The 19,387-nt window shown below is 41.5% G+C and overlaps 1 protein-coding gene across 16 annotated transcripts in view; it reads right to left on the reverse strand.

The window, feature by feature from the left end:
* DNM1 (dynamin 1) overlaps positions 1 to 19,387 on the reverse strand; it is a 305,071-nt gene that overhangs the window by 132,006 nt on the left and 153,678 nt on the right. For 14 of the 16 annotated variants that reach the window (XR_013273564.1, XR_013273522.1, XR_013273538.1 and 11 more), the window contains exons 7-10: positions 16,526 to 16,668; positions 12,706 to 12,841; positions 4,481 to 4,548; positions 2,414 to 2,552 (exon numbers count right to left, since the gene is read on the reverse strand). Coding sequence is in view for 13 of the 16 variants with exons in the window: in XM_077478762.1 (XP_077334888.1) it covers positions 2,414 to 2,552; positions 4,481 to 4,548; positions 12,706 to 12,841; positions 16,526 to 16,668 (486 nt within the window). In the remaining 3 variants the exon portion in view is untranslated. Of the gene's footprint in view, positions 1 to 1,076; positions 1,216 to 2,413; positions 2,553 to 4,480; positions 4,549 to 12,705; positions 12,842 to 16,525; positions 16,669 to 19,387 lie in introns of all 16 variants that reach the window. The other 2 variants (XM_077478763.1, XM_077478765.1) reach the window with 1 other exon arrangement.

The following is a 19,387-nucleotide window of genomic DNA, read 5'->3' on the forward strand; positions in this document are numbered from 1 at the left end:
GCTTTCAAAGCACCATAAGGATTAATAACCAAGGTCTCCAGCTCTATTGATGCACATCATGCAGGCGAGCCTAACATGCCACTAACGGTCTGATTTCCAGAGACACAACTAACATTTGCTCTGATTTGAGAGGCAAAATGGCCCAAAAAGACCCTGACTTCATAATACATGTGACAGTGCCTGTATCAGCACAGTCACTGCTACAGGACCCGCTGAATGGTCTTAGCTGGTTAGAGCTACTGTGGGCCCTTCATGAATCTCTGAACACAATTAACTTGGGTAAAAGAACCGATGTGGCCATTCTAAACCCTCTTGCTGTATTTGTGAAGCATGGCACAAGGTAACTGCAAAAAAAAAAACAGGCTGTTTCCCTTAAACCCCAATTCCAGGCAACACTCCACAACGAAGAAACTATCACTGTCTGTATGCCCATTTAGGATATTTTTCATTTCTTTGATGTTCGTCAGGCAGGCAGGAAATAAGAGGAAATGGGGAGATTTCCTGTCCAGATGTCAGATGTCAGAATAGGAAATGAAGGGACATGGTCTCAACAGGAAGTAGGGGAGAAATTGAAATGTAACAAAAGCCGTAACCCTTATCCACCAAAAACATACAACATTTTTGTCTCGAGTTTGGCCTTAATCTAATCAGTCCCCTTCCAATGTATCAGTTTAGTTCCACTGAGAGGGATAGTCAGCAATCCAGTTACAGACACTTATCTGTCCAACTGAATCTTTTCACAGACAACCCTGTAGAACAATTTTATAAGATTAAATCTGTCAAATTTCCTCTGTCATTCAGATCTGGTGATTAAACTTAGCATTATGTTGTTTGCAGTATTTAAACCAAAAAAATATTAAGCCAGATGGACAAGGGACACTTACAAGTATTTGGCTGCACTTAAAGCAAAAGAGGTGGTTTCATTAATTGTTTTACAAATGTCCAAATCCTAGAATCATCAAAACAGCATTGCGCTGCAGACTTCTCTGGCCAAGGCAAACTCTACAATAATCTCCTGACCTCATAAAGAAATTTGTATATATGGTAAGTGTTGCTGAACTGCAGAGTGGATTTACCTTTTCGCTACACTTTCGGATGGTGGAGGTCAGCTCATTTACTACCATATCCACACACTTCAGACTCGGCTCCTTCAACTTCTGCACCTGCTTTTTCACAATGGCTTCAAAAGCGAGGTCAGGCGTGAAGAGTCCAGTCCTGTGCAAGTCAAACATGGACCCCGAAGGGAACAGGACAAACATGAAGACAAAGGGTAGGGGGAGGTCAGAATGGTGGAAAAGGAGAAGGAATTTTTTGATAAGGAAAGAAATAGAATTGAAATAAGAGACAGCCATGAGCAGAGAACAGGAAGATAGGTGGGACATACAGAAGATGAGCCAGATGAGAAGAAAAGTTCAGGACAGAGGAGGTAAACAAGTCAGGTTAAAGACCGATACAAGAGGTAAGAGGTCAAGAGAAACAGAGAAAAAAATGAAAGGCTGGACTCTGCTTGGGCATGGTTTTGGGAAATGCAGGTGGGAACATCAATATGAAAAAGAGTATTGTAGGAAAGAGAGCATATAACTCTCTGCTGAATTAACCCTTCTCCAGGAGTCATAGGGCCAAACACTGGGGGGATAAGGCAGATCTGTCCCTGGTTAAGGACTTAGGGACAACAACAAGACTGATGCAAAGCAGATGCTAAGCAACTACTTCCTATCAAAATGGTTACTTTAAAACTGAACTAACATTCATTTTTTATTAAGACTTTGTTGTGATTTTCTTTTTTTCAGCGTTAAACATTCTCTGGTAACTAATCACAAATTAGTAATAAAAAAGGTCATTGTAATTTATAAATTTTGGCCATGCGTTTTCTTAGGTAAGTAATGTACATCATTGGAGAAGAAAAGAGAAAAAGAAGAGAAAGCAATGATGTGGGGGAGGAAGAGGCCATTTTTTTTTTAGAGACATTTGAGGAGAAGATAGTGGCTACATAATGCTTGCCTATGTTTAGCTTCTACCTAGTGTTGAACTTCAATAAGGACATTGAGTAAGTCTGCTGTCCACGTCCAAGTCATCTCAAGTACCTATTGCAATGTAGTTATTTTCAAAATAGTTTAGGTGTACTATAATGTAAATCACTGACTACAGAAAGTACTTCTCAATGCTCACATATTCTCACACACTCACACAATCTTGGTGGCTTTGTGATCCTATTTTGAGTCCATGCACTACTCAAATAAGACTTTACTGTAAACAGCAGGCTCAGATGGGAGTGGCTCAGCCAATCAGAGAGCTTAAAGACCCACTAGGTTCCCAGCTTTCTGGTTGGCTGTGTTCCCAGTTCATGCTGAGTCTGGGATGTCACATATGTTGTAGCTAGTGCACAATCCAGGTCTTTATCCAGAAGGGTTACCTTCTTGGTGCATTGTCTAACGGTACTGATAAGCTCGGAAATGACCATGTCCACACATTTCAAGCACGGCTCTTTGATCTTCTTCACTTGCTTCTTGACGATGGTTTCAAAGGCCATATCAGGTGTGAAGAGCCCAGTTCTAAACACCCGACAGAGGGAAGCAGGTGATAAGGAGAATATAAAGCATTACTCTCCAGTGATGGCAATGTCATAAGCTAGAAGGGTTAAATGTTTGGCTAATAAGGCAATGCCACTGGTAGTCACAAGGCAGTTTGACTACATTAAGGGTTCTGATCCAGTGAACACCCCTTTCAACTGGTATATAAGTAGCTAATAATCTGAACTTCAAGGATAATCTATTGGCTAAATAAACAGAGTGTCAACTGAGGAAAACTAAATTTAGGACCCGTGTCAATAGGAAAATGCAGTGTGCTTTCAGGTGTATCGCACTTGCATCTGACATAAGTTTAAAACGTTTTTGAGATCATTCACAGTTCATTAACATGTATATTTGACCGGCAGATGATCTCCCTCTGACCTGCAATTGAACTGCTCCTAAAATCCATGACCTTGCTTTTGTACTCCCAGATATCACAGCTTTACAACAATGGTAACCTCCCTATTTCTATGTCAGACTAGTTCCCATTCAAAAATTAAATAATTAAAAGTGGAACCTTTAATACGGGTATCCTATTGCCACAGCCACCACTCTACAGGTGAATCCTGGTGCACCAGGATACACCATTCACACATATTCGCCATTGAACTAATATGTCTTGCAGCTGCTTATTAAGAGAGAGGATAGACTCCTTGTGTTACTATTACATTTAACCAGAAATCAACTTTTCAATAAAAAACAATTTCCTCAAAACAGATATTTCTGTTAAAGTATGACACAGGTGTGCTGAATTAAATCCCAATTGTAGCTTTTTTTTTTTTTAACCTGAGAAAGTAGCATTAGCATTGTGACTGTGCAGGGAGTGAGTCAGACCCCTGGTGATAAGTCACTGATCTCACACAGGTCTCAGCAGACCTGATCTTTAGCATGTGGCTGGGGAAGGTGAGATTTGGATAGGTTTTGATCCCTATTAAAGGATAAAAAATTAATATTTGAATACCTTACCTTTTACACAGCTTGACTTTAGATAACAAATAAAAAATAAAAAATACAGTAAGGCTTTAAGAGCTCTTTCACACTGACAGTGTGGCCGCATTAGCAGTAAACAGTTTTAGCAGCGATTTACCATTATTTTAGAGGTGCTTTTCGGAGCGCTAGTGGGGTGCTTTTAACCCTTGCTAGAGGACAAATAAAGGGTTAAAAGCATCCGCAAAGCACGGCTGCTGAGGCATACACTGCTCCTAAAGCGCCCCAAAGATGCTGCTTGCAGGACTTCTTTTGATGTCCTGCCAGTGCAGCTCCAAAGTGTAAAAACACTAGGACTGCAGATGCAGCAATTTTTGGGCGCTTTACAGGTGCTATTTTTAAAGCACCTGAAAAACGCCTCCAGTGTGAAATAGGTCTAACAACTGGATTCTTATTTCCCTGGCTGACTGGAGTGGCAACAATTCACCACTGTTTCCATCTTTGCTCTACCACTTTTTCTATCTCATTCTGGTATGGGAAAATGAGCAGTGCTAGAAACTCAGGTGCACAGTTGACTTTCCACTGAAGTCAACAGAAATAAGAATCTAGTGGGTAATTGGAACAGATTTGTTGACCCACTTGGCTTAACTACTTATAACTGACTTCAAAGACCACATTAACTTTGTTACAAGGGTCTACAAATTTACCTTTAGTATAACATTTTTAAATGCAAAGCAAGGTACCTATTGTAAAATGTGTGGGGCCTGCTTTGGATGGATGTCAAATAGCTGCCTTATTCTCCCAGTGGCGGCGCCTATGGTTCTTAGAAGGGTGAGGCATCACTAGCAAAAGTATCTTAAAAAAGCATCTAGTTGTTTACTGATTATAGTGTGAGGGCCTACAGGGAGAAGTACTATACAGGAGCAAAATGCTACAGCTCTAATGCACAGACCACTTTAAGCAATTGCACATGCTATACGTGCCTGATGCCATGGATGTTCTTAATAGCATAGCTGATCTCTCTACGCAATTCCTTTTCATCAAATTCCATCTGTAAGTACAAAAAGCTTGATGTTGACAACTGTAAAACATGCAACAACACTCGAGAAAATTATTTAATAAAAAAAGGAATTTAAACTTACCTGCAAATTCCTTATCTTGGAGTACAGTACAGGGCACCACACTGGTATTTTTGTACCATGGAATCTATGCAAATACCTTCAGGTGATTGGATACTGGCAAAAAACTTGCTGGGGCTGCCACGAGAGCACACCATATAACCTTGCCCTGAACATCCACCTGGTAGAACTTGTGAAAAATTTTAACTTGTGAAAATTTGTGAACAGAGGCTCAGGTGGGAGCCTTGCAAATCTGGGAAGCAGATGCTTGATGTTGAAAAGCTCATAAGACACTAACAGTCCTGGTGGAATGGTCCATGAATAAAAGAAGAAGGAGGAACTCTATTCCTAAGGATGTATGCCAGGAAATTAGTTGCTTGATCCACCAAGCAACAGTGGAATGGGAAGCAATATGCCCTCTACAAGGGCCCACAGGTAGGAAAAAGTGAGATTCAGTCTTGAGAATAGAGCCTGTGGCTTTCAGGTAGACCCTGACAACCTGTACCACATCCAGGCAATGTAAGGCAATTTCCATGTAATGATTTGGGCTGTGATAAAGGGAAGGGAGAACAAGGTTCTCATTGAGGTGGAAAGAAAAGGTCTCAAAACTACCTTATACACTTTTGCAAAACAAGAAACGGCTCTTTCATGAAAGATAAGCCCATTCAGAAACATGCCTAATGCCGCGTACACACAATTGGACTTTCCGGCAGACTTGGTTTGGCGGACCGTAATCCAGCGGACAATTCAATTGTGTGTGGGCTCCTGCGGACTTTTTTTCCCCAAAAGTCTGATTAACCTAGAAATAAAACATGTTTCAAATCTATCTGACGGACTCAAGTCGGACGGACTAAAAATCGGGAAAACTGTTCGTCTGTGTGCTAGTCCGATGGACCAAATACGACGCAAGGGCAGCTATTGGCTACTGGCTTTTGAACTTTGTTTAGTCTGTTTTTTCGTGTGGATTTACATCAATAAACTCGTGTGACTCACTAGGTATATACCTAACTGGGTCCATAACATCTAGTAAGCCTCCTCTCAAGTGGTGGTGGATTTCTGCAAAGCATTCACTGAAGTCACTATAACTTCTCAAGATATTGCACTTTGTCACCACATTGTTTCACTTATGGACTCTTAACACGTTCACTTTGGTGGATATACATATATCAAATTTTTTTTTTTTTAAGTATATTTGGATATAGTGTTGTCTAAAACATAGAATCATTAATAGTGTTAATTACACACTTGGAGAATCATTCTCTAGAGCAGTCATTCTCAAATCGGGTTCCATGGAACCCTATGGTTTCTCCAGAGGTTGCCAGGGGTTTCTTGAACAGTGAAAAGAGATGAATTTTATCTCCTGATTAATGATGTCTGTAAAGTTCTGGCATGCCAGTCACAAAGGACCAGTAGCAGCTCCCAAGTCTCAGGTAAGTAATCCCTGACACAAGTGAACTTTTCAGCTGTCTGTGAGAAGCATTCTTTCAACTGACCAACCATGTTAAGGCATCATTCTTCCTATTCCACCAAGGGAGCACATCTTGCACTGACCATAAATTAAAGCAGAGTCTTCCCTTACAGTGTAAGGGGTCCTTCTCTACTCACCACCAATGTAAGAAGGGCCTTTTCAACTAACCACAAATGTTAGGGAGCACTACAATGTCTATTAATGTAAATGGGCAGTACACTGAAGTAATCAGGTTTTTCTTTACCGACAAGTAATGTAATGGAGAATTTCTCCCACTGACCACCAATGCTAGAGGGTGCTACTATTTGCAATATACAAGAGAGTTTGAGCTGTTTCTGATTGAGCTATCAATTGATGGTACTTGCATAGTTCTTTGGCCAACGCCACTTGGTATATCCAGCTGCATGACTTAAATTATCTTTTTAGCTGTCTGTAGGGGAGTATTAAAAACCAATAATGTACAGGGAATTTTTTTCCACTGGCCCCCAATAACTGATTTTAGCAGTGGCTCCATGACACTTGAAATTAATTTTAAGGGCATGGTTACCAAACAGCAATACTTATGGTATTAGTTTGTAATTGTTCTAAGAGTGCAGGGTCCTGAAAGGCAGGCTCTACTTCTCTATTTATATGTTCTGTCCAGTTAGCAATAGTGTGGCAAATGTGCATAGCAGCAATAGCTGGCTGCAGGGCTGTGTTTGCAAAGTCAAATAAGGCCTTCAAGAGGGCTTCAAGAAATCTAGCAACAGAATCCTTAAAGGAGTGAACATCCTCAATAGGAACTGTAAGCTTTTTATTGAGAACTGAAATGGCATAAATGTCTGCTAAAAACTTAGGGGGAGTGAATACTTATCAGAGCTGAGCCAACCCCTATAAGATGCACAATCAGTCTGTGCATGTATGGGAAGAAGTGTTTGGCTTAGCCGGTCCCTTAGCACCCAAAGGGAACTGGCTTAAGCTGTGTAAAGTGGCGACAAAGACTAGTGCGCACATAGTAAAAAGCATTTTGCTTGTGGAGCTTGTAAGGAAAATCCTCTGCAGCTATTGCTACAAAATCAGGATCTTCAATACTTTCCTACATAATATCCTAAGAGGTAGTGTGTAGTGTTTTTGGTCTCTGGAAACGAAAGGTTCTATTAGAGCTTTAGTAGTCTGGTGCGCTGAAAGCACCAGCAACATGTGAGTACCCTGCATTTTACAAATAAACTTCCTAACTTTATAAAAACGGTATAAGCACTGGTGGTGTCTTATCTACATGTACTCTGATGCTGGGCGTTGAGCGGGTTACTGGAAGATTGTGGGAATCAGCTGACCAGAATCTCATTGAGCCCTGTGGTGGGCCTCAAGTATTTTTTGACCCATCCTAGGTGAGGGGATCACACTCCTGGAGGTGAGCCTATACCTACTGGGGGGGGGGGGGGGGGCACGCGTGAGGTGTCACAACGGCGATTGCAGCACATCAACTTGGATAGAGCGGTTTATCAGCAGTTTTTTTGCTTGACTAAAGAAATAAGTCACAAGTGGAATCATTTTTATTTTTTTACATTTTTTTTGTTTTGCACTTACAAGAACTATATTTATTACTTATATTTAGTGCATGTCACACCACAATATAATATTGTATTTTGTGTTTTTTTTTGTATTTTTGGAATATTGACTGAACTATTTTCACTCTGATGGTTATACATACTGCAGTATTTTATATGAAATTATTTTAGTTACTTTTGCACATTTATATGGGAATGTGACCGGTATCAGCAGCTTGTGCTATTTCATTAATTCATTTATTAATTAATTTGCTAAATTTTTTGTATAAGTGTACATTTACTTGGTATCTCACAAGGTCTTTTTTGAAAAGCTTATGTTGTGCATGTCTGCATGCCTGTGACTGTCTGCCTGTAGAAGATAACGCACTAAGACAGATTTACTAAAACTAGAGCGTGCAAATTTGATGCAACTCCTCACAGAAACCAACCAGCTTTCAAGTTTTATTGTCAAAGCTTAAAGCATAACTCCACTTTTGTTGAGAAAAAAACATTCCCCCCTGGGTGATCTATTCTGTGTACAGAACACCTCCAGGTAGCCATATAGCATTGCATTTTCAGAAAATTACAGTGGCTGCAGATTGAAGGAAAGGTCATTTTTTAATAACATTCAATTACAATATGATTTGTGTCGCAATTGTACATACTATATTATTTTTTCTTTATTTGCTATTTTTTCCCCATGAAAGTAGAGTTAACCTTTAATTGAACAAGCTGAAGTTAGACACTGGTTGGCTACCATGCACAGCTGCGCCAGATTCTGAGTGCTCTATTTTTAGTAAATCTCCCCCCACTGTGTGCATTTTTGGGGGAAAAGGCGCACATGAAGGCGTCACCCTGAGGAGTGGCAAAGTTATCCCATACTCCTGAGATTAGATAGAAGATGAAAAAACACCACATTAAAATTGCTCATGAAGAGAAAAGAAAGAGATGAAATGGCAGGGGTTACCAAAATAAATTGAATAGCATCCAAATCCTCTGCCCAAAAAACCACATAACTTGCTATGCACTGCAGATTGTGTTAGTAAAAGCCAGGAACAGGTGTAAATACACAGAGAAATCCTGTTTCACCTTATCCACAATACTTGACCTATTAGAGGTATAGGTCAGTGGACATACCCCTCAAAAGGGGTCTTCAGGGTCTGGGAAACACAGAACTGGACCACAGTCCTGGACCTATATAGCATACTGCAGCTAACTACACATGATTCACCAGGGGTGGACTGACAACTCATGGGGCCCCCGGGCAATAGGAGATTATAGGGCTCCCAGGCAATCAGAGATTATGGGGCCACACAGTATACACAAACACGCACAGTATACACAGACATGTTTCTATTGGCTGAGAAGGTACTGGAGAGGTGGGGCAGCTATAATCTCGGGATTTTTAGACCAAAAGGATGTTGGTAAGGGACATTTCAGAGACAGATGTAAAAAAAAGCCCACAAATTTTTACATACTGTCCCTGGTTTTACTGAGGCTGGAAACCCTGATGGGGCCCCCTAGTGGCCCGGGGCCCTCGGGCAGTGCCCGGGTGGCCCAATGGTCAGTCCGCCCCTGTGATTCACTACATACCAAGGTGAGTACCTAATGTAGGATCCAGGGCCTGAAACATTCCAGAGTGGGGTTTGGGTACAGTCCCCAAGATACACACCAAATTTACCTGGTCCTTAAAACTGCTAGATAGTCCAGTGCAGTGAGTAATTAGGTCTTGATAGAAGTTTCAGATAAAAAAAAAATATTATTTGAAAAAAGAAATATTTCTCCAGAGGAGGTCCAGAGGTCCATCACCTAAAAAGATGTGGATGTGGTTATATGGTGTGCTCTGGGGGCAACTCCAGCAAGTTTTCACATGAAAGTACAGTAGCTGCATAAATCCCATGGTCTAAAAATACAAGACCTGTGTCCTGTACCATATGATTAGAAAATTATTTTACTAGTTACTTTATTTTTATACAAAAAAACTGTAGCTAGTTTAGGCCCAGTAAACAGAGACATATAGTTAAATCTAATAAACATTAGTCTGAAGAGCACCAGGTTCAGAAAAAGTGTACAAAGCATTACAAGTATCAGTACTGTACAGTATAGGTAAGTATCAAAATAGCAGTGATTCCAAAGAGTCTGCAGCATAAGGTTCCTGCTCCTATTTTGACATGGTCAGCTGCCTCTGTAATGTGCTACTGGAGCCTCCAAAAAATCCTATGCAAATACCAACTTTATGAAAGTTGATACTTGCGTAGGGCTAGACACATCCATACACACTACCAATGCCACCACTGTGATAGCGCTTACCTTGGCTCATGTTCCATGCTTTGCAGTGTGGCAGGTGTGAAAGGAGTGAGTTCAGGTTTTCCATATGAGTGCAGAGGTGGATTGAGGGTGGGGAGGTGAATTTGGGAAGGGGAGGTGGATTTGGGATGGGCAGGTGGACTGGGGATGGGTAGGTGGACTGGGGATGGGGAGGTGGATTGGGGATGGGGGGGAGGTGGACTGGGGATGGGGTGGGGGGGTGGATTGGGGATGGGGAGGTGAGGTCAGGCTTTGCTATCGAAACACCTGTTATACGCATCACTGTTACTTAGCTAGGTATAAAAAGATAACAGATTTCTTTGAAAAAAGCATCAAGCAGCTTTCTTAAAGACTACAAAGCACCCTCAGTTCTAGCAGTTACTGAACGTAGATCTTAATGGGAGTGTTTTAGCAATGCTGAAACTTGATAAATGTCCACCAATACCTAATAATTGGTTTGTTGAAAGCTACTGGCATGACTTCTATTAAAGTGACCCTGCGAATCACTTAAGATTGAAAGGCCAGTTTCCTGCAATAGAAGTAATAAGCTCACCTGTCCAGTGTCTCGTGTCTCCTGCCTTCTCTCCATTCCAGTGCTGCAGCCTCCATCAGAACTTGCAGCATTAGATACTTGTAGAAATGTCAGATGCCTGTGTCCCCCACCACAAACTGTGAAACCACCCTCCAACCCCACAGAATGCAGCAGTGAAGGAAAGCATCAGAGTATAGCAGATCTCCAATTGCAGGGATCTGGCCTTTCTCTTTTTTTAAGCATCTCACTGGGTGGCTTTAGGATCTGTATTATGGTAATGATAAACAGAATTTCTTTAAAAGGACATTGGTACCGTAGATGAAAAATATTCAACTTAGAAGCTGAGGGGCTCCTGACGAATAGAACATCTTTCCTCTGGTGGTCCATCAGTTCAGGGGATTGAGAGAGTCGGGTCGCTTTCTCTTCTTATTTTTCCCTTTTGTTACTTTGTAGATTTGTTAGAAGTGGGTGCAGCTAGGGAGATGAGGGTTTCTTACACCCGACCACCTCCATTATCTCTACTCTTGGTCATCTTATTCTCAGTGTCTGTGCAATATTAGACCAGATAGGCAGGAGTATCTCAATAAATTTACTCAGCGTAACATTACCTTTCACAATATAGGAAAAAAATAGGGCTAACTTTACTGTTGTCTTATTTTTTAATACAAAAAAAGTGTATTTAAAAAAAAATAAGTGCGCTTGTAACACCACTGTGCAAATACGGTGTGATAGAAAGTATTGCAACGACCGCCATTTCATTCTCTAGGGTGTTGGAAAAAAAAACTATAATGTTTGGGGGTTTTACGTAATTTTCTAGCAAAAAAATATGTTTTTAACTTGTAAACACCGAGTCTGAAAAAGAGACCCGGTCCTTAAGTAGATATTGAATAGAATCTTTTCTGTGTTTTTGTCTTTTGTTTTTTAAGCATCTTTTCTTAAACAGATTTTATTCTTTTGTGTTTGCAATTGCTGAGTTCAATCTGATGATTTGCACCTGTGCTATCATGTGTTATATGTGTTATAAGAGAGACTATGGCTTTTGCAATCTTGTGGTTTTGACAAAGCACTTCTACAGTATGAAACCTACCTGCATTTACCCTGCCTGTACCCATCCATTGCTTTTATTATATTTATGCTTCAATAAAGACTTTTTACTTTACTTCCTGTGTGGGTGTGCTGCTGATCCAAAGTTTTCCTGTTCCATGGTTTCTGCTGCAGTGGTAGGGCGTGCAACCCACCTCACAGAAGCACCCTTGGAGTGTTACCAATTATATCACCTGTGAGCAGCAGTCTCTTTCCTCCAAAGTTTTTAAACAGTCCAGGAAAATAAGGTCACAGCCTAAACATAATCTATACTGTAAATATGCCGAGGTTCCCAATGTTCTGGCCTAATGCAAGTAAACTGAACTCAAAAGAGATGCTCCTGGCTATCTGGTCTAATATTGCACAGAAACCGAGAATAAGATGACCAAGAGTAGAGATAATGGAGGTGGTCAGGGGTAAGAAACCAGCATCTCCCTAGCTGCACCCACTTCTAACAAATCTACAAAGTAACAAAAGGGAAAAATAAGAAGAGAAAGCGACCTGGCTCTCTAAATCCTCAGCTTCTAAGTTGAATATTTTTCAACCTACCTACATTTCCCTTGCCTGTACCCATCCATTGCTTTTATTATATTTATGCTTCAATAAAGACTTTTTACTTTACTTCCTGTGAGGGTGTGATGCCGATCCAAAGTTTTCCTGTTCCACGTTATAAAACTTTATTGATGGACAGAGATGCAGAGATGATATAATTTGTGTAGCCTTTATCCCTAAATATGGTATAGTACTATTATGTTGACTGGAATTTTGCTGGTCTGATGATGTGATGCTTTGGATGGCTATGAAACATAACCTGTAATGTGTTTCTCCTTGAAAGCCAATAATTATTGGAAAGCAATGCTTGCTCAGTGATGCTCCTGAGGGTACTGTGTATGAGCTAACATTTAAAAAAATTCCCTTGTGTATGCAGCCTAAATATGTAGTACAAACAAAGATGTGCTGTAAAACATAACAGCTAGCGGACAACATTTATCTGTATCCCCATTGTAAGCTAAACCTGAAGTAGAACTGGCTTTGTAGTTACTGCACAGAAGTCTCCATTGCTTTGCATCACTAAACAGGACATGTAGAAGGTTCAGACTTGGATTTTTCAAGACTAAATTAAGTGATTTATTTTATTTTTTAGAGAAGTGCATACAAAAGTGGCAAGTTTTACCTTCACCAACTCAAAGGGGAAGCGTTCATGAAATATTCGATTAATCCGAGCACCCCCGGACAGCTCATAAGTGTCAATCTGATCCCCAGAACCTTCAATACGTTTTTCAAAGTCAACAGCAAACTGCTGCACCATTCTGTAGAGGAGAAGGGAAAGAAAATATTGAACTCATATTACAGCTGAACCCCTAGTGCAACATTTTTCATTTATATGTATTCTTAAATAATCACAAAGAATATGAATCCACTCGTGTACCAAATGCCTTTGCAAACCCAAGTAATACCCTGTATAAGTAGCCCTGACACCACCACTGTGCTACATATAGACTGTGCAGAATGCAGAGCTGTAGGAGGGACTCGGCAGGTCCACCAAGTACAGGCTGCCTGCAGAAAACTACATAGGGGGAAATACAAGACCAGTCACCCTGCACATGGAGAGAGAGCAGCGGCGACTGGTCTTTAATATAGAAGGCTCCTGCACAGAGACAAAGCTTCATGCTTATTTGACTGCACAGATCTGGAAGAAATACACATAACACTTCTTCAGTAAGAAAACACATGCCTCTTAAATTTAGATAATAACTGTTTATCCCAGAGTTCAGTATTAAAGCCATGGAAAGAAACATGCCTGTATAGCCTATAACATTCAATCTGGAGACAACCTTCTTTGAAACAGTACACTGATATGTTTTGGGACAGGAAGGGTTAGCCCTTAACACAAAAGATCCTGGTGGAGGAGAGACAGACATACAAACAAGGGGTTAAGGGTTTGCATTACATGGGGGGGGGGGGGGTGTTGTGGAGGTTACAGGAAGGGTTAGTGATCAGGGGGAGAATGGGTGTTATGAAAACAAGGAGGGTTAAGGTTAGGGTTGGGATTACAGGGAAGGTTAGTGCAAGATTTACAGGGAGGGTTAGAGATAGTTAGTGTAAGGCCGCGTACACACGGGCGGATTGTCTGCCCAACTAAGTTCGTCAGACAATCCGACAGACAGTCCGTTCAAAATTTGGATGAACGGACTTGACCACACACGATGAGCAGACAATCCGCTGAAAGCGTGCGTGATGACGTGTACAGCACGAACGACGGGACTAGAAAAACGACGTCCTATACACTGCAATGCAACCTTCGGCCGTGTAAATCCTTTCTGAGCATGCGCCATACTTAGTCCGTCCAACTTGCCTACACACGAGCGGACTGTCCGCTGAAACCAAGTTTGGACGGACAAAACCAAGTTTGAACGGACAAAATTACGGAAATTCCGTAAGACTTTGTTCGTCAGACAGTCTGCTGAAAAAGTCCGCTGAAGCCCACACACGAGCGGATTGTCCGCTGAAACACGGTTCAGCGGACTAAGTTGGACAGACAATCCACCTGTGTGTACGCGGCCTAAGGGTTACAAAATGAGTGCTATGTTACAAATATATTTAGTGTATGGGTTATATCAAATATTGGGGTTAGGATTACAAATTAGGGTTATTGTTACAAAAAGGGCTAGTGTTAGGGTTGAGGTTACAGGGAAGGTTAGTGACAGGGTTACAGGTTCAGTTCCAAGTCAGTTCAGTGTAAGAATTATATGAATGTTAGGGTTACAAGGTGGATCAGTGTTGGCGTTACAGGGAGGGTAACTGTGAAGTTTACAGAGTGGGTTGGTGTTAGGACTACAATTAGGGTTAGGGTTGATTTACACAGTGGGTTAATGTCACAATGAAGGTTAGTGTTGGGGTTACATGGAAAGTAAGTTATGATTACAGAGAGGGATAGTATTAAAGTATAACTAAAGGCAAAACATGTTTTTTAGTGTTGGATAGAGTGGAGAATGATTAGAACACCTGTCAGGTTTTTATTGCTGTCTGAGACCCTATCAGGGAGATTTACCCTTTGGTCCGCTTCACACTGAGGCAGCACGACTTACAGCACGACGGCCTCAGGCGACCTGGATGCGACCGCTGCGGCGACTTTCAAAATGACTTCTGTATATTAGTCAATGCAAGTCACCTCAAGTCGCCCCTAAAGTCGTACAGGAACCTTTTTCTAAGTTGGAGAGACTTGTCAGGCGGCTAAGTCGCCTGACAAGTCGTCTTAGTGTGAACCGACCCTTTCTATTACTTCCATTTACCGTTATCAATGAAAGTGAAAGAAAATATCCCAAATTTTGTGTTGTCCCCAGAATAGGGATAGTGGGGATATTTTCAAATGGAGATGCTAGTTCTGGTGAACCTGATGACAACTAAGGATTCCCACAATTTAGAGGGACTTTTTCTCACTTTGTGATTTAGTTATGGTGCAGGGAATGAAGGGAATGAAGGGAAACCTGCCTAATAGGAAAAAAAAAACCTTGCACCCTTATTCTATCCAAAATAAAAAAAAAGTTTTGCCTTTGGTTCTAGTTTAAGGTTGCTAAAAGGTTTAGTGGCCTTAGGCCGCGTACACACGGGCGGACTGTCCATCCAACTAAGTCCGTCAGACAATCCGACAGACAGTCCGTCCTACTTTTGAATGAACGGACTTGACCACACACGATGAACAGACAGTCCGCTGAAAGCTTGCGCAATGACGTGTACAGCACGTACGACGGGACTAGAAATATGATGTCCAATACACTGCAATGCAACCTTCGGCCGTGTAAATCCTTTCTGAGCATGCGCCATACTTAGTCCGTCCAACTTGCCTACACACGAGCGGACTGTCCGCTGAAACCAAAGTTGGACGGACAATATTACGGAAATTCCGAAAGACTTAGTCCGCCAGACTGTCCGCTAAAAAAGTCCGCTGAAGCCCACACACGAGCGGACTGTCCGCTGAAACACGTTTCAGCGGACCAAGTCCGTCAGACAGTCCGCCCGTGTGTACGCGGCCTTAGTGTTGGTCATTGCATTCTGCCTTTGAAGCTCTGTGCTGAAAAACAGCAATGCCAGACCTCCAGCCCTCGAAGTTAATATGTCTACCTTCACACCTAAATTGGAAAAATAACAGCTGGGATCTGATTGATTGCAACAATATTTTATTTCACAAGTGTATTAGGAATAAGCAAGCAGTAGTACTTCAATACAACTATATATCTGCTGCTCGGCCAACTGAAAAACAGCTAAGTTTACATCCATCATGGGAGATTAAGCTGACCTGATTGTGAAAAGGATGGATCATCCTGTAAGTAGCAATATTAACACAGCAAAACTCTACAGCTGGACATTTTTTTTTTTTGCTAGCGTTGCTTATACAAGTAATCAAACCATGTACTGGACATGGCACAAGGCTGCCGACAGAGGTTTTCTAGTAGGTTGGAAAATCACTATGACTAATTGTAAGTTTTTATTCCCGCAGGAAAAGATTCTTTTATTAGGCATACATTAAGTAAATGTGCCACAGACTGTTCTACACTGGACTTAGACATGCGACTTACGTCCAATCCAACTGAAAACTGTCCGTTATTTGCCTATGAGCATTTTTAGCCCTTTTTGATGGAGGGGCTGAGGGTGGGATTTGAATGCTTTGAAGTGTAACTGCAATTTTTGTGCAGCTACTTTTAAGTGTGATGGCATTCATCAGCTCCCCCCCCCCCCCCCCAAGTCATATGCTTACCTAATCCCATTTCGTAAAAATATTTCCTGTATGGCATGGTTGGATCTACACAACCAGTTCTCAAAACCTTCATCATCAGCTTTCACTCTTCCTGCAAACACTCCAAAGGACTGGAGACCCATTAAGGGTAAACTTTGCCTTTACTTCTGCCTTAATAGAAAACTACCAAATATCACTGAAAGCAATGATTTTCCAGAAACCATACAGCTTGCTATATATCACACTAAGCGCTACTCACTGGAGCAAGGCCTTGGTTTTACGAGTTGGATCATCCGGACGGAAATTCTTGTACTCGTCCACTTCCTTCTCAATGGACAAGAGCTGGCTCTGCAGCTTGTTCCGCAGGCCTGGAAGTGTGTCTCGAATATGATTGGTCAGTTGCTGCAAAAGGAAAAATACAATGGTGAGAGTCATTCATGCTGTTAGGTGAATCAGACCAGGTGCGGTAATAAAGTCTAGAACTGTGTGCACTTTCCATGAATAGATCATTTGGCGAGTTGTATTTAAAGCAGAGTTCCACCCAAAAATGGAACTTCCGCTTATATGATTTCTTTATTTCAGGCACCCTGTCCCCACTTCCGGGAGATCGGGCCGCAGTGAATTATGTCAGCAGCTCGTCCCCCCTCCTCCCTCCCCTTCTGATGGGCCAGTGAGAGAGCGCATTGCGCTGTAAACATCGGCTGTGGTGCCGTCATTGCCGGGCTCAAGGACTGGTAAGTGTCCTAATGTTAAAAGTCAGCAGCTACAGTATGTGTAGCTGTTGACTTTTAATTTTTAAAGGGGTGGGCGAAACTCCACTTTAAGTATAAATGATATTAGTGATTGGGCTTAAATGTTGTTCTATAATATTTCAGTGTAAACAGTGTAGTAAAGCTGGCCATACACTGGTAGCTTTTTCAAATTAATTTTCATACGTAAAATCTTGTCAGTACATTTGATAACACCATCAGACACTTGAGAAATGTTGTACTTACACATTTATTGCTGGGTTTACATCTGTGCAGTGCACTTTAGGAGCGTTTTAAATATGCTTTACGTGCGCTGTCACTGAACTCTATATAATGTGTGTTTTGATGAAAGTACATCAAAAAGCAGCAAGCAAGATTTTAATTAAAAAAAAATAAACATTTGGACGGAAAATGTCAGATCGGACCGTGTTGTCGGATAATCCGACTGTGTGTGGGCTCCATCAGACTGTTTCCATTGGAATATCCGACGGACAAAGTTTTAGAGCTGGGCTATAAAACTTTCCGACAACATGATCCGATCGGACTTTGTCTGATTGTGTGTAGAGAATTCCGATCGGACAAAGTGCCATGCATGCTCAGATCAAATTCCTAGACCAAAGCTATTGGCTACTAGCCTGAACTTAGTCCCGTCGTAACGAAATAACGTCATCATGTTACAAACGATCGCATTTTCCGACAACTTTGTCCGACCGTGTGTATGCAACACAAGTTTCGGAAAAAATCAGTCGGACAAAATCCGACGGATTTTGTTGTCGGAATGTCCGACCGTGTGTACAAGGGCTTAGTTTGCTTCTGACATTCAATTTCGGATGAATGAGATATTCTGAATGAAAACCACATTCACTTCCTGCTCCTTCAACTTTTTTTTTGTCATTATGGCTTTAAATGATCATTGATTTGACTCCACTATTAGAACATTAAAAGTCTGTTCCAAAAACAAACATTTCTGAATGCAATTCTATTGGTATATGGCCAGCTTTAGTCAGAAGCATGGAGGTAACAGTATATATTATGGCTACACCAGACATGCCGCTCTGTGCTTTGCTTCTGAATAGATTCATAACCATAAACCGGGAAGAGGGGGATCTTTCCCATCTTCCTGCCGGCACATAGAGCGATAATACTAAACGCACATGGGGTGATTAGGGTGTGCCTAGGCACACCTAGCACAGCCTGTGCGCACGCCTAAGTTGCCTTATTTTCTACCTTTTGGTCTGTTTATTATGCCATTTGAAGCATTTTGGTATATCAGTTTGATAGCTGCAAAATAAAACCTGTTGATCTTGTCAGAACTTCAGAGCGGTTTTATTTCAAAGAGCCATCCAAGTTATTATCTTGAACTATGGAATATTTCATTTTTATGTTGTGGAGATCTGAGAGTGGGTGATGGTTGAGTAATTTATCAGGGCCGACACCACTCAGTCCAAAAAAAAAGCTGTGTTTTGTCAGCACACAACAGGGCTCAAGTGGGGTGTGCATTTCTGGCAGATCAACAGGTACTTTTTCTGTACTTGCAGGATCTTCTAAGGGATAAAACACAGAAAATGCACATGTACTGAAGAGATGTACTATTTTTTGCTTTGACATATGCATTAACATGGCCATCTGGCTGTGATGTATAAGCTCCAATAATATGGAGATGTTTGCATATGGAAAAGTTATATTCTGTATTCCTATTCAGAAAAGAGATCTGGATAGAGATGTTAACTAAAAGGAGATCACAGAGTCTTCCAGCACTGCTAGAGCACATCACTGTTCCACACACTGAGGGAGGCCTATCTCTACCTGATTTAAGGATGCTGTCAGTTTAGGGGGGCTTGTCTTTTTTATTCAGCACTGCAGGACTGGATAGCTATTCCCTGAAAGCCAAAAGCTGGTGATTTCTAGGAGGGCTTTCTGCTTTTCTATCATCCTTCTGTGAGATTGCACTTACTCTGAGACACAAAGTGCGGATCTGCTGTATACAGTACATTGCAGACACCAAGAGCTGGCAGTGGCTCTGGATACCAACTGCCATTCACCTTCGATCTAATGCAGCAATTGTCGGGATAAAAGGTCGTAGGATGCCTCTGGGGGCTGCCAACTGCTAGCAGGGCAGCTGGAAACGTGCAAGTTGACCATCAGATCAGCAGACAGCAAAAACTAAATTAAAAGTGAATTGTGAGAGTGAATTTCCATCCTAAAGAGAAAAATAGATGTCTAGATGACCTGGCTGGGTATTGCTCTGACGGGCGTGTGTCTGCAGTCCATGACAAACATATGAGCAGCATGTTGTGAGAGTTTTGAAGCACCTCTGCTTAACCCTTTAAGGGGTAAGTGCACAACCAAAGGGGGTCACATTGAGCACAAGG

Source organism: Lithobates pipiens, unplaced genomic scaffold (genome assembly GCF_037356315.1).
Source record: "Lithobates pipiens isolate NorthernLeopardFrog02 unplaced genomic scaffold, aLitPip1_a1.2 Scaffold_1, whole genome shotgun sequence".
Lineage (NCBI taxonomy): Eukaryota > Metazoa > Chordata > Amphibia > Anura > Ranidae > Lithobates > Lithobates pipiens.